This window comes from Zea mays, chromosome 1 (assembly GCF_902167145.1).
Source record: "Zea mays cultivar B73 chromosome 1, Zm-B73-REFERENCE-NAM-5.0, whole genome shotgun sequence".
NCBI classification, from domain to species: domain Eukaryota; kingdom Viridiplantae; phylum Streptophyta; class Magnoliopsida; order Poales; family Poaceae; genus Zea; species Zea mays.
In genome coordinates, this window is record NC_050096.1 from 222259657 (window position 1) to 222274720 (window position 15064).

At 42.0% G+C, this 15064-nt stretch overlaps 1 protein-coding gene across 1 annotated transcript; it reads left to right on the plus strand.

Moving 5' to 3' along the window:
* Nucleotides 1-270: 270 nt before the first annotated feature.
* On the plus strand, nt 271-1457 carry LOC109943743 (protein ALP1-like). Its single transcript, XM_020547240.1, has 2 exons — nt 271-349; nt 425-1457. The coding sequence occupies exon 2, from the start codon at nt 432-434 to the stop codon at nt 1455-1457; it is 1026 nt and encodes a 341-aa protein (XP_020402829.1). The 5' UTR covers nt 271-349; nt 425-431.
* Nucleotides 1458-15064: the final 13607 nt, after the last annotated feature.

A 15064-nucleotide genomic window follows, 5' to 3' on the forward strand; every position in this document is an offset into this window, starting at 1 on the left:
GTGGGAAGCCACTAGCTTCCACCTGAAGCCGCATTCCTCTCCCCTATATATATGGAATCCATCTCTTCACAAATGCAACAACAAACTTCACTACATCAACAATTCAAACATTTCACAGTATGTCTCACAACCATAGCGATGAAGACTCTTACTCGAGTGATAGTGAGGATGAAACACTTATGCTTGTCAATCTTCTTGTCCTCAACATAGAGGCGAGACGCCACCTCCAACGACGGTCCCGTTTGCCTCGGCGGGTTATTCACAGAGATCATTTTCGTGGAGAAAATCTTATCCATCATCACTACTTCGCCGAGAACCCTGTGTATCCACCCCACGTCTTTCGTAGAAGGTACCCACTACTTATTATTCGAATACGGTTTCATATTTGCAATTTCATTACAAATATTCTTTATTCAAAACTTAGGTTCCGCATGAGTAGGCCTCTCTTCCTGAGAATCTTGCAAGGTCTTCAACAACATGATTCGTACTTTACACAACGGGTAGACGCAACTGGTATGCCTGGTCTAGGTCCACTACAAAAAGTATGTGCGGCAATGCGGGTACTAGCATATGGGTTACCTTCAGATGTTGTAGACGAGTACATTCAAATAGGGGAGTCGACAGCTAGGGAATGCCTTCATCATTTCTGTCGAGGTATCATTGCATACTTCAGTGGGTGGTATCTACGAACTCCTAACGAAGCTGACATAACACGCATCATGCACCATAGCGAATCAAGGGGTTTCCCAGGGATGTTGGGTTCTATAGATTGCATGCATTGGGAGTGGCGGAACTGTCCTACCGCATGGCGTGGTCAGTTTTGTGGCAGAAATGGTCGAGCGTCCATGATCCTAGAAGCTGTGGCAACGTATGACCTTTGGATTTGGCATGCTTTCTTTGGCATGCCCGGGACAAACAACGACGTGAATGTGCTCCACCGATCACCTGTTTTCGACCCCATGACATCTGGCCGAATGCCACCTGTGCATTACACAATAAATGGTAATGCATATAACTTCGGATATTACCTTGCTGATGGTATTTACCCCAACTGGCCAACTTTCGTAAAAGCTATAAGGCACCCATATGAGCAAAAGAAAGTCTATTTCACACAAATGCAGGAAAGTTGTCGAAAGGATATTGAGCGTGCATTTGGAGTTCTTCAAGCTAGGTGGGCGGTGCTACGAGGTCCAGCATATGGTTGGGATCGTAATCGTTTAACTGAAATTATAACAGCTTGCATCATAATGCACAACATGATTGTTGAAGACGAAGGGCCGTTTGCAGCTAATACTGATTTTGGAGATAACACTTCAACCAGCCAAGCACCACAACTAATTGCTGAAGGAAGGGCAGAATGGGTGATTAACCACTTCGATCTTCGTCGCCAAGAAAGATCGTGCTCCCTCCAAAATGATCTTGTCGAGCATTTGTGGGCTCGGCGTGGAAGCATGTAAACTTCAGCATTCGTATGCTAAAGTGTACTCAAACTTCATTCTACTATGTGTAATTTCCATTCGCAAGTCCTACGTATCGGTTCTGAAATAAAGTAGATCATCATTGCAAACCTGTACTTGTTCTTTGAACACAATAACATGAACACTGCTAACGATTTGTACACATCACAAGTGATTCCAAGCTCAACACGCAGCAAATATATGACAATTTAAGCAAACATGTTCACATCAAATGGAAATAATTATTGTCGATTACAACACCATAGAACAAACAGCACAGCACGACTGTCCTTGACGACTTATGGTTCGAACAAAAAATATAATGGTCTGCCAAACAAATGTAACGTTCTCACATAACCAAATAATACAAACAGGTTCGGTAAAACAAGCTCAAGTTACGAGTAACCGAATATATCTTTCACTCGTAACCAAATATGAATTCTTGCAACTTCTGTTTTTGTTTTTGCATCATAATCCAAACTTGGGGTTGGACATCTTCTTCATTCGTTGCCTCCAGCCTTTGTAATCTTTTTTCAGCAGATTCTAGTTCTTGAAGTTTCAATTCCCTTTTTCGTATGATGACCTTTTCTGCTTCCAATTCTAACCTCTTTTTCTCCATTTCCCTGTCTTCTTCTGTGCACTTCTCTTTTTTTGCACCCTTTTCTATGAACCTCTGAATTTGTTTTTCAGTTATTTCTTGCAAACGGCTAAGGTACTCTGGAGATGAAGATGATGCAGGTTTGTTTCTCTCAGATTTACTGAAATCACGACCACGCAGCCGTTTTCCTGTCAACCCTGCAGATGAACTATCATTTTCAGTTGTCGGAGCATACGGAGTACCTGTTGACCCAAGTGGATTTGCATTCAATCCGCGGAACGATTGTCCACTACAAATGCTCTCCCATTTCGGTTCTCCCTTTAGTTGGTGCCAGCAATGCATGTACTGGAAAGTTTTGTTCTCCTCGTGTGCAAATAATGTTGCCGCCTTCGAAGTCTGTACAAAGTATGGTTTCATTTTACAAATGTGTTAACATGTATATAGAATCATTTGTAAATGATTTAAAGTCGGTAAAATTTGGGTTACCTTGTCGTCATCAGTTAACCCACTTTGTTTCTCTCTTAGAACTCTTACGTAGTAGCCAGCAAACTTACTTACATCTGCTCTTATCTTGTCCCATCTGCTGCTAAGCGCTCTGTTCACTCGGCAAGGAAAGTTCCCCCTCTGTTCGTTGTATCTTTTTTCAATTCTAGCCCAAAGGCCCTCCCTACGTTGCCCAGTGTGCACAACAGGGTCACTGCTAATTTGCAACCAGGTTGTGCAAAGTAGAAGATCTTCAGGGCCAGTAAAGTTTTGTTCCTTAGCCTTTTTGGGTTTTTGTATAGGAGGTGCATTCTTTTCAGGACTATTGATGTCTTGAACACTGTGTTCTGCATCTGAGTCCAAATTCATAGGTATGGAAGGTATAGTATTGGAACCCTGCAGTGGTGTACTGGTATTGGATGGTGGAATGCAATCAGGAAATGGGTTAACTTCAGGTGGCCCAAGAGGATTCCTGACAAAATTCAAGTAATGATTCCAGTACATAGCTGATTGAGAGGCGGGAATCATGGTAGATTGGGAAGAAGTATTCCCTGTATGCATGGGTGCCCACATTGTTGTCGGACCTTGAGCAGGGTTTGGAAAATTCAGGTTTCCCACGAAGTTACAATCCATACCACTCTGCTGCATGTAAGCCGTGGGCCACATAGGGGGTGGAGGAGCAAACTGCTGGCCAATTGATGAATTTGACATGGGCTGAGAAGAAGTGGCATTGTTTGATGGGTCCATTCTAGTAAGGGTGGACAGGGGACAAATTAAGTCAGATGGTAAGAAGAGTTACATTTCTGCAGAAGCATTTGAACTAATGATTTAGAAATCAAACATAAAACGCAGCAACAATTATAATAACAGGTTCGCATTAACGGTTACAGTACTAAACCAAACACATGAGAAATGGTACTGAACAAAGTTCACTGACTACAATTATTCCTTACATCGAACTAAGTACTTCTTCGGACAGTGTACTGCTTAGACATAGACATACATGACATATGGGTGTTCAAAAGGATGTCATGTACCTTTCACTGCGAACATAACCCTAAAACATATTCCAGTAGCTATTACGGGTAGACCTATCTGAATCACTGAAATACCATTCGTCACTGACGTCGGGGCAGTAGAACTCCTCTTCGTCAACAGAAGGATCAGTAACTGTTGGAGGGGGTGACGGAGAGGGAGGATCAACACTGATGTCATCCCACTCGTACTTAGCTACTTCTGGAAAGGCTTGGACTTTTGCCTCTAAGGCATCCTGCTGAAGCAACTCTAGTTTATCTTTGATAGCAAACAATGTCCTAGCTAGGATTTCTTCATCATGCATGTGGTCTAATGCATGATCAACTAAACCCCCAGGGATTTTGTGGCATCCTCGGTACAGTCGACAAGGACTTTCATCAAAGCCTTCATCTTATCTTCTTGGGAGGATGCCATTAACAAATGGGCTGCAAACATTTAATTTATGAAGTAACATGTTCAAACCCTTTAAAAGCATATGCATTCTTGTAATGACAAAAGTTGGCATATAATATTGCATAAAAATTTTGTTTGAACCACAAGGGTGTCATAAAAACAAGGAAAAACATTACAAACTTGTACCAAATATAAGGGAAGTAGAAACTAGAGATTCCAAATCATAACTGATATGTACAATCACTTTCCTAAGATCTATCATAATGATGATCAAATGTAACAGACAAATTGTATCGTTACCCATATGAAAAACATGAACATGTCCAAATGCAACATAGGATTTTCAGTAAACTGAAGATGACGTAACACATGTACACTTCGAATCATAAAACAAACAGACAGATGCAAACTTGGCAGTTGTACATATCAGTAAAATATTTGTTGGCAGGTACATGGGAATGAACCTGCCAAGAACATTTTATACAGATTTCAAGGTTACGAAAATAAGTGCCACAGAAATATAAAGGAAACTAGTAAGTGCAGAGACAAATGTTAGAGGTAATGTCCTCAGAGAAAGACAAGTTTAAGTCTGAAACATTACATATCGTGGCACAGAAATTAAGTGATTCAGTCTTTTCGCTTATATTGGTGCATACTCATATTGTGCGAAAGGGTAACATTGCACATAAAAGCCACAAATACATTGTCTTCAGTTTAAAAACATGAAGAACAGTCCAATCAACACCACTGGATGCCGTGGAACATAAAGTATGGTATACCAGGCGCATAAATCAGAGGATGAAAAACTACCTAACTTCATACCTAGAACAGTTGTCTGCATCTGCTAAACTCCTATGGGCTTGGCAACAAAAAATACGAATTTTTAACACAGCTGCAGTGGTAATGTACATTTATCCTCACTGAAGTTTTCGTTTGACGGGGTAGAAGATGCTATACCTCTAGTAGGGATGGATCTGGGCCGCAAGACGGCGAATCAAGCACAATACGACTTGAGTTGTAAATCAATCGGAACATAAACAATGATTTGCCGTGGAGTTGTAAAGCAAAATACCTTAAGAACGGGAGATTTAGTGCCCACCAAGTCGAATCGAAGGGGATGCGTCTGGATCTGATGGCGCCGTTGATGGTCGGAGACGGAAGCCAACGAATCGGACGCGACGAACCTCGGCGGAAGCGGATGTGACCCCTCTTTGTCTTCGGTCGTGAACGACACTGCGTGCTCACGACGTCGACTTCGTCTTCTGCGCACCCGAGCGGGGTCGGTGCCGACTCCACCGGCCGACGGGAGATCCGCCGCCACGTCGCCTCAAAAAATCGCCCTTCCGTGGACGGGTGGAGATGGAGCGAGGTGGAGCGAGAAGTTTCCGGTGTCTGGCGCGGGCGGCTCCTTCCGCGCGAAGAAGGCGAGGGGGCGGCTACAGTGAACCGCTGCATCTGGCGTGAGAGAGAAGAGTGTCGCGAGGAAGGGGAGAGGGGAGCGCTCACCGCTGCGCGAGGTAGGGGGAGACTGTAGCCCCTAAACGATGAACAGTATTAGCGTAGGGGAGGTGAAGAGGCAAGCGTTGCAGTCAGTCTAAGAAAGTAATACTATAGAGCTAGTTTGGAAACCTCTTTTTTCTAACGGGGCGTTTGGATCCATTCATATTGGAGAAATTAGAATTTACTTGAAATTTGACATTCCACCACTTTCCAAAGTTCGTATATAAGCCTATATCAAATTCATGAGGTATAGGATGAGAAATGATTTTATGTATCAGTAGAATTTGTTTCTAATCTGCAACTTATAAGACGCTCTTCGATTCACACTTCTATGGTAAAAATGTAGTACATAAATATCTCCGGCATCTTGCTAATAGTAGTATATAAATAAATTTTGCATAAAATCGAATTAGTTTAATTGATATGTGTCTAAATTACTATTATTAGAATGAAATGCAATTCCAAGGATCCAAACGGGACGTAAAGGATTTCTATTTTTCCACGAAAAATTAGTTCATTTTTCCCTAGAAAATAGAAATTTCTTGGAAAAATAGAGTTTTTAAACTGGAAAATAAAAATTAGTTCATTTTTCCCTAGAAAAATAGAAATTTCTCGGAAAAATAGAGTTTCTAAAATAGCCTGGAGGTAGATTTTATATTCTAGGTGTTGAATTAACGTGGGTCTGGACCATATTAATATTTAATAATAGTCGATGCTATAGGCCCACTTTAATGTTACGGTGTACTATTATTTTAGTAACATACCGGAACTTTAAGGGATAATTCACTTAACTTAAATAGGTGAACCATTGGTGCATCAATTGAGAAGCTGAGAAAATGATGAAATACTACCACACACGTGCGCCGCCGGTCAGCTAGTAACGACCGTCACTAATGGCGACAGTTTCTAGCTGACTGTAACGGTAGCTCTGATGGCGACTGTTACTGTCCGTTGGCCTCCCTCTGCGTGTGTATATATACGGAGGAGGTGAGGCGACAGCAGAGTACGTACTCGCTCTGCACCGAACAGTCTTGGACGCGTTGCACACATTCATTCTCGTCCCACCTTCTGCGAGCACAGAGAGTGAGAGACCAGGCCTCCGAGATCGTCGTCGTCGTCCGCAGAGAGACACTTGCACGGGTGTGCGGGCGATCAGGTTTTTGGGGAGCATACTCGCGACTACTCGCTTCGTCCGCTCGACCAGCACCGATCAAGTTTCTCGTCGCCGACGCCATTCGAGCGACTGCACTGTGTACATTTGCATGCGTCGACTGTGTACGACTACATTGAACATACCCACGAGATGTCTCATGTGAATGGAGTCACTGATGCCTTGAGCATCGGTCCCTTCGCAGGGTACATTCTATTCTTAGTAGTTGTGCATGATTTACTATTATTTACTGCTTATATACGTCACATACATCATTATAATTTTATAGATTAAATTAAAACTAAAAATGTCTATTTCTCTAACACTCGGAAGGCATACTACGTGTAGAATTGGAACTTAGGTTTACTATCATGCCAACCACAAGCGATAGGAAAGATTATTTTTCAACCTTCAACTTAAACGCTTGTCTATTGTTCAATCTTATTTAATACCGGACCAGCTGTTTGATGCTCTAGTTATTTTCAAATGCGGCTTTCTGTTTTATAAAAATAATAAAAACTGATTCCATCAGTAAAAGTTCATGACATTTATTTTAAATTAATAAATACATGTAAAACTAGTGCCAATTATTTTCTAAGAATGCTACTATCTATTTTTTTAATCTATGAACAGTTTTTTGGAATATTTTTTTTGTTTCTATTGATTTGTCTATTCAGGTCGTGTTTTATGATCTATTTAAATAAGATTGAAATGATTCTAAATAGAGCACAAATGGATAAATAGCAATTTTTTATGAAAATTGATACTCATTTCATATTTTCTTTTTTAAAAAACTACTAATGAATTTTAAGAGATAATAACAAAACAGATTTTTATTATTTTTAGAAAATAGAAAGTCCACTTTAGAAACCAGCCAGATGGCTAATTTTATCCAATTCCGACATTTGGATGGTGTTGGCTACCTGATTTCTACCGTGTAAGTTGAAAATTAAAAAAATGGACTGAACCCCAACCCAACCAATATGTTCTGCAGTGATGCATTAGGTTCATTTCAAAGACGCTTTACAAAACCTGATGAGCACGACAGAACATCTAACACCATTTCATTAATTCCCGAAACAAGAATCCGACCAACCAATTGGGATGTATCTGAGTCAGCTGAAAGCAGCCGTCCCGAGATTTTAGGGGTATATTTGAAGCTATGGGCTTTCAATAACTAGAGTAAACTCTGGCTTAACGGTGCCATCTGGTTCAGCCGTACCAGGTTTGGACGCCTATAAAAACACCCCTAGGCCGCCAGGGATTAGGATTTAGGGTTTCCTCGATCGAGCAAGCAGCGGCGACGGTTTCCTCGATCATGCGAGCGGCGGTGGTGGTTTTCTCGGTCGTGCGAGTTCAAATTTTTTCACTTCTTTCTTTTTCAGCATCCCCCATCCACCAGATGTTGGAAAGTTTTTGTTGACCAGGTATTCTTGCACCAAATCTCTGAGTGCTAATGTGCTCTGCCACGACTCTGAATTCCACTTCGGCTAACTAGCAGGGGAGCCGAGTTGCATGTTGCACAATGGCCGGGTCATACCGAAGCTCAGCCTCAAGGGACTCATCACCATAGTCATAAGCTTCTCCCTTTTCTTTTCATCAGCTTTTACATAAAACCATTCACTTGTCCAGCCAGTCGCCCACTTGGTGCGATATCCAATCAAAGGAGCCTTCGTATCTTTTCGGTATGCAAAATTGTAACACCCAAAATTCTTGTGCAGCCCATCAGCCCTAGCCTTAGTCTGGTAATAGAGTTCGTGTACTCTGCAAAATCCTTCGCCATTAGCAGTTTTTCCTTGACTTGGCAAAGCCCATATATACACGCTGAGTCTGACTATAGCATTCGGGGTTAGCTGATGAAGGTAGATTTGAAACTTTTTTAAAACTTCACCGATCATCTCATATAGAGGAAATCGAAGTCCTACTCTCAAGAAGCTCTTAAAAACGACTTCGTCATATTTTGGTTCTGGAACCACTTCTTCCCCAGTAAACCGAACCAGTTCGTCATCATTTTCTCCAAAATATCCTATTTTCTTCATTAAAACCAAATCTCCCACCTTAATTGTGGATTTTCCAAACTCATTGTGGTTAGGTTAGCTCGAACTCAAAATGTCGTCATCCTCTTTATCATCATTGTCAGCTTCGGCAACAGTTGGTTCAGCTTCGGCAACAACATCTTTTGTCGGAACAAACTCTTCTTCTTCTCGTACAACTAACCCAGAACGTTTCATCATTTCTGAAATAGAGGTCGTCTCAGTAGCTTCAGCTTCTTCTCCTTCGTTTGTTACTCTGGCAGTAGACCTGACTCTAGCCATTTCAGGCCCTTGTGCCGAATGGTTGGAAATTATAGAGACAATGTGCAATGAGATCCTTGGGAATTATACGAAGAAGGAAGATCAATTGATGATAGCTGCCTTCAGCACCCGGAAAAAATGAAGACTGAACCGAGTGATGGACGCTCTTAACTTCAAATACCCAGATTATGAAAGGCTTGACGAAGGAGCCAATGGAGCAAAGAAAAGGAGGTTTATAAGTATTTTAAAAAGGCAAGCCATGCGGTCCATTGAAAAATATTAGAGGGCTGCTAAAAACAAAAAAATTCAGCGGAGTCGAAGGATTTGGCTCCCAAAAAACGAAAGTCCTCAATCTTGGCCCCTGTTGAGGCGAAGGTACAAGATGCACCGGAGAAGACTGTCGGTACCTCTTCGTCCTCCTCTGCCAGTGTTACAGAAATATTGAAGGTAATGACTGAACCCTTCCCGTTTGCTATGCTAATTCCTTTGGGGTCGGATCTGACTAGCTTATTACAGTCAAAGGAGAAGGGGGTTGAAAAAGAACGAAAGGGAAGAAGACTGCTTCGGCAACTGGGGGAAATGTGGGGGTCAGAAGAAACGACAGATGATAGCTGTAATGAATGCTATCCATAAGACCCCGCCCCCGGTCTTGGTGGAAAAAGTGTTGCCCCTGCTAATGTCGAAGCTAACACCGATGCCGAAACTGATGAAGCTGCCCCTGAAGCTAAAAATAGCGGAGGCCATCTTGGAACCACAATGTCAGAGATTGACATGATTATAGCTGATGTGGTTCCCGAGAGGGAAATGACTGAAGTGACCACTGATAGGGTTTCTCCCTTAAAATGAAAGAGTTGGAAGGAACTTCTTCGGAGGATATAGAGTTGGACCTATGGCACTTGGGTGGTCAAGAACTCTTCGAAGAAGATATCTCTGAATTAAAAAGAATTTGCTATTGATGACGGCTATAAGCCCGGATCCGTGCTCTTCGGCGGTGTCAACGAGGAGATTCTAGGGTGCATCCCTGACCATGCCGAAGCAAAAATTATCAATACTTTATCAAGGAGTATTGGATTCCTAAAGCTCAAATGAGATCTCAGCAACTATAGGAGACAACATATTACTGGGAGCTTGTTCTATTCAAATTTTAAGGTATAAACTTTGATGTTTGCCTCTTCGACTTATTAATTTTTAAATTTCGAGAGTTTCGGGCTAACTTCGGCTTTTTTAACATAGCCTACTGTTGAGTAAGGCTTTAAAGCTGCAACAAGAAAATGAAGATAGGAAAAATGAGTTTGTCATGAGTAACTTGGAAGAGAGAGTGAAAGAACTTGAAAATCTTCTGGCTGAAAAAGATTCAAAGATTAAGACTGCTGAAGCAGACCTAGCCGGAGCTCATCTTCGGATTAAGGATCAATCTGCTCGAATTTCTTATCAAAACAAATAGCTTGAAGAAGCACATTCAAATTTAAAGGAAGCTAGAATCCACTATGAGCATGAGGTTAAAGGTTTAAAAGATAAAGTCAAAGCCGAAGCAGAGAAAAGCTCTAAATTATCTGAAGCCCTTAAAATGCTTCGGGACACCTGCTCTGGCTTCGCGGCTCGATGCTCCCTTTTCCTGCGTGAGAATTTTAGTTTAGTCAGAGAAATGTCAAGAGAAGAGAAACATTCTGCCGATGATATTTCGAAGGCGCTCGAGTTTGTGGAAAAAGAAATCAATGAATTTGACGAAGTGGATGGGCACAGAGATTTTTGTGCCCTAGTGGCCACCCGGGGAACAGCTAGCATATTTGCAAAAGCTGGGTGTAAGCATTTGAGAGATGTTAACAAGCCCACCTTCACTATCTCTCCAGCTGACATTGAGAATATTCCAAGCGAAGCTCGAAGCGTGGGGGATAGATTTATTACCTAGATCTGGGCGAAGGGAGGTCGAGAACTGCCCCGAAACGAAGCTTGAGCTCTTCTTGACGAAGTATGAAATAACGTCCTTGGCTTTCAACCTCTGTTTTTCTCTGTTTCAAACTGCTAAAACACTTTATATAATAAATTTTTCAGGCTAATCTCGGCGAAGAGTGAAGCTGAGAAATTTTGATGTAGTCTTAGAATTTTTTTGTAACTTTTGTACAAAAATGTATTTAGGTAGATACATTAATGTAATGGAAAGAATGAAGGATTGGCTTGTAAAATACTATTACCTTTGCAATCTTACCTTCGTCTACTATCGTTTGCTTTGCTCTGGACGAAACCACCTTATTTATTTTGAGCCGAAGGCGAAAAACACCTTCCTTTCTTTTCGTTCACATCGAAGCATCTTTGTTCACATCGAAGCATCTTCGGGCCAAAGTAAAAAAGGGCCCCTTCGTTCATAAAGAAACATTTTTTGTGCTAAAGGAAAAAAATCCTCCTTTCTTTTTCTGTTAGTGTCTTGTGCAATATGCCATGATACGATGAAGCTACAGATGTCTAATGTATGTTCGTATGAATGCAAAAGATGATGTGATGAAGTATGCAAGCGTATGCCGAAGATAAAAAACACACACAAATACACACCCAGACTCTGCATCCCCTTATGAACGACTTTGGAGTCTCTTCACCTCTTACTTAGGTGGTATTTAAGATCTGCATCCCCGTAGTAACGACTTTGGAGCAAAGCTCTGCATCCCCTTATGAACGACTTTGGAGTTTCTTCACCTTTGATTTAGGTGGCATTTTAGCTCTGCATCCCCGTAGGAACGACTTTGGAGCTACTTCACCTTTGAATTAGGTGGCATTTTAGCTCTGCATCCCCATATTTTTACACTCGATGGTGTAATCTCAGATTTTTACATTTTACATATGGGGGAAACTGGCCCTTATATTGGTCAGGGCTGTGAAAGGAAATTGAAAATTACAACCTATGGCCCCATTAAAAACCTTTCTCCCCTCTTGAAAGGAAAAGGGTGCCATATGAAAAGAAAGAAAATTACATGGTTGCTACACATAGTATCTCAGAAGCTCGTCTGCGTTCCAGGATCTTGGAATATCATTCATGTCCATGTCTTTCAACCTATACGATCCATGTCTTGACGAAGATACTACCAAGAAGGGACCTTCCCACTTGAGTTGCAGCTTCCCCACTGTGTTTGGGTTAGCTATTCTTCGAAGCACAAAATGTTCTGGCTTAATATTCTTTAGTCTCACTTTCCTGTCTCGCCATTTGACTGTTTCAGCTTGGTATTTATTGATGTGGTCTATTGCTTGAAGTCTAACCCCTTCTATAGTGTCTTTTGATATTTTGGAAATGTCTTCGTCCTCTACCGAAGCTAGAGTCCTTATTGATCCTATTCTTGCTTCTTTCAGTGTTATTGCCCCGTCTCTGAATAAAAGCTTAAATGGAGTGAACCCTGTTGATCTTGAGACAATAGTGTTATGATTCCACACTACTTTCACCAATTCGTCTAGCCACTTTCCCTTTGGTAGATTAAAGATTGATTTCATTATTCCTATGATGATGACTCTGTTAGCCCGCTCTACCAACCCATTGGATTCTGGATGTCTCACTGTTGCAAAGTGTATCTTTGTACCAATTTGATCATAGAAGGTTTTAAATGTTTCAGAATCAAATTGTGCTCCATTGTCAACTGTGATAGCCTTTGGCACATCGAAACGACAAATGATGTTCTGCCAGAAAAACTTTTGAAGTGTGGCCGAAGTTATTGTGGCTAGAGGTTTAGCTTCGATCCATTTTAAAAAATATTCCACTTCTACTATGACATATCTCAAATTCCCTTGTGCTAGTGGAAGTGGGCCCAGTAAGTCTAGGCCCCATATTTGCAGTGGCCAGGTGAGCTGAATCAGTTGTGTTAAAAGATGAAGGTTGATTCTGATCTCTGGCGCAGTTCTGACAGTTTTCACATTTTTGTACCAAATCCGTTGCGTTCGAAGCTACCTTCGGCCAATAGAATCCTTGTTTGAAAACTTTTCGAAGGAGTGGCCTAGATCTGATGTGGGCTCTGCATATTCCTGAATGTATTTCTTTCATCAGCTCTTGACCTTCGGCTCTAGATAGGCATTTCAATAGTGGGGAACAAACTCCTTGTTTGAACAATTCACCTTATATAATCAAATATGGTCTTGTCCTAGAATGCATCCTTTTTATGTAAACTTAGTCATCTGAAGGATAATTGCCCTGGAGGAAAGATACGATTTCTGTTCTCCAATCCTCACTATGCACAAGTGAAATTGGTGAGCACCTCTCTTTCCATGAGCTCGACCGAAGGTTCTTTGAGGGTTTCAAAGAATACATCTGTAGGAAGCGGGAGCACCTATGCCGCTGACTAAGCTAATAAATCTGCATGTTCATTGTCCCCACTTGGGATGTTTTCACTGAAAACCCTTCAAAGGAAGCCTCCATCCTTCGGACTGTGTCAAGATATTTTTCAAGCTTCGGGTCTCTTGCCTTGCTACTTTTGTCAACCTGGCCTATGATGACCTAGGAATCAGGTTTAAGAACTGCCCTTCTTATTCCCATGGCCCTAAGTTTTCGAAGCCCCAAAAGGTCGACTTCGTATTCTGCAATGTTGTTTGTGCAATTGAACTCCAATCTCGCTGCATAGCAGGTTTTGAATTTTGATGGTGAAATTAGAATTGCGACTGCACCTGTGCCAAAAGTTCCCCATGATCCATCACAAAATATTGTCCAAGCTTTGGTATCTGTTAGGTGTCCTTCTTCATGAGCCCCTGGCGTCCAATCGACAATGAAGTCTGCTAGTGCTTGAGATTAGATCGAGGATCTATGAACAAAATCAATGGTGAATTCGTTGAGCTCTACAGCCCATTTGCCAACCCTTCCTATAGCTTCTCTATTTCTTATGATGTCCTTCAAGGGTTGAGAGTTGAGACGAAGGTACTACTATATGATGGGACTGAAAATAATGCCGAAGCTTCCTAGAAGCCATCAATACAGCATACAGTACCTTCTCCAATTCTGTGTAATTCCTTTTTGATGGACTTAATACTTCAAAGACAAACTAAACTGGGGCCTGCTTCTTTGATTGTTCATCTTGTTTTTCTTGAACTAGCGCTGCACTGACTACAGAGTGGGAAGAAGCTACATACAATAGCAACAGAGCTCCTGATGAAGGTGGAGTCAAGGTTGTTAACTGTATAAGATACTGCTTCAAATCTTCGAAGGCCTTTTGTTGAACCGGTCCCCATTGAAAGACTTCGGCTAACTTTAATACTTCAAAGAATGGTAGATTCATTTCTGCTGATCTTGAAATAAATCTATTCAATGATGCCAACCTTCCTGTCAATCTCTGGTCACCTTTGGTGGCTTCATCTGAAGTATTGCTTCTATCTTGCTTGGGTTAGCTTCGATCCCCTTTGTTGATAGCAGACAACCAAGACATTTTCCCTTCTTCACCCCGAAGACACATTTTTCTAGATTTAACTTGAGGCCAGCCTTCCTGAAGCTGTCAAATGTTTCTTGTAAATCACCAATGTGGTTTTCTTGCTTCGTGCTCTTGACTTTGATATCATCAACATATGTCAAAACATTCTTGTCGATCTGAGTGTAGAGAACTTTGGAAGTCATCCTGGTGAAGCTTCCTCCAGCATTCTTGAGCCCCTCGGGCATCCTAAGATAACAATAAGTTCCATTAGGGGTTATGGAGCTTGTTTTGGGCTCATTTTCTTTGTTCATCCAGATCTGACGATAGCCTGAATAACAGTCCAGCAGGCTCATGAGCTCCGAAGTGGGTGCCGCATCTAAGAGGGAGTCTATTCTTGGTAAGGGGAATTCATCCTTTGAGCACGCTTTGTTGAGATCTATGAAATCAATACACATTCTCCACTTTCCATTGGCCTTCTTTACCATAACAGTGTTGGCTAGCCATTCTGGGTATGTTACTTCTCTTATCACTCTGACACTGTCGGGGACCATAATTAGGGGTACCCCCAAGACTCCTAATCTCAGCTGGTAACCCCCATCAGCACAAAGCTGCAAAGGCCTGATGGGTGCGTTAAGTCAAGGCTCGGTCCACTCAGGGGACACGATCTCGCCTCGCCCGAGCCCAGCCTCGGGCAAGGGCAGCCGACCCCGGAGGATTTACGTCTTGCCCGAGGACCCCCTCCAGCAACGGACACGCCTTCGGCTCGCCCGAGGCCCAGTCTTCGC

Bases quoted from the DNA above. Each gene is read 5' to 3' on its own strand.
- LOC109943743 (XM_020547240.1), top strand. From the start codon at position 432: ATGAGTAGGCCTCTCTTCCTGAGAATCTTGCAAGGTCTTCAACAACAT.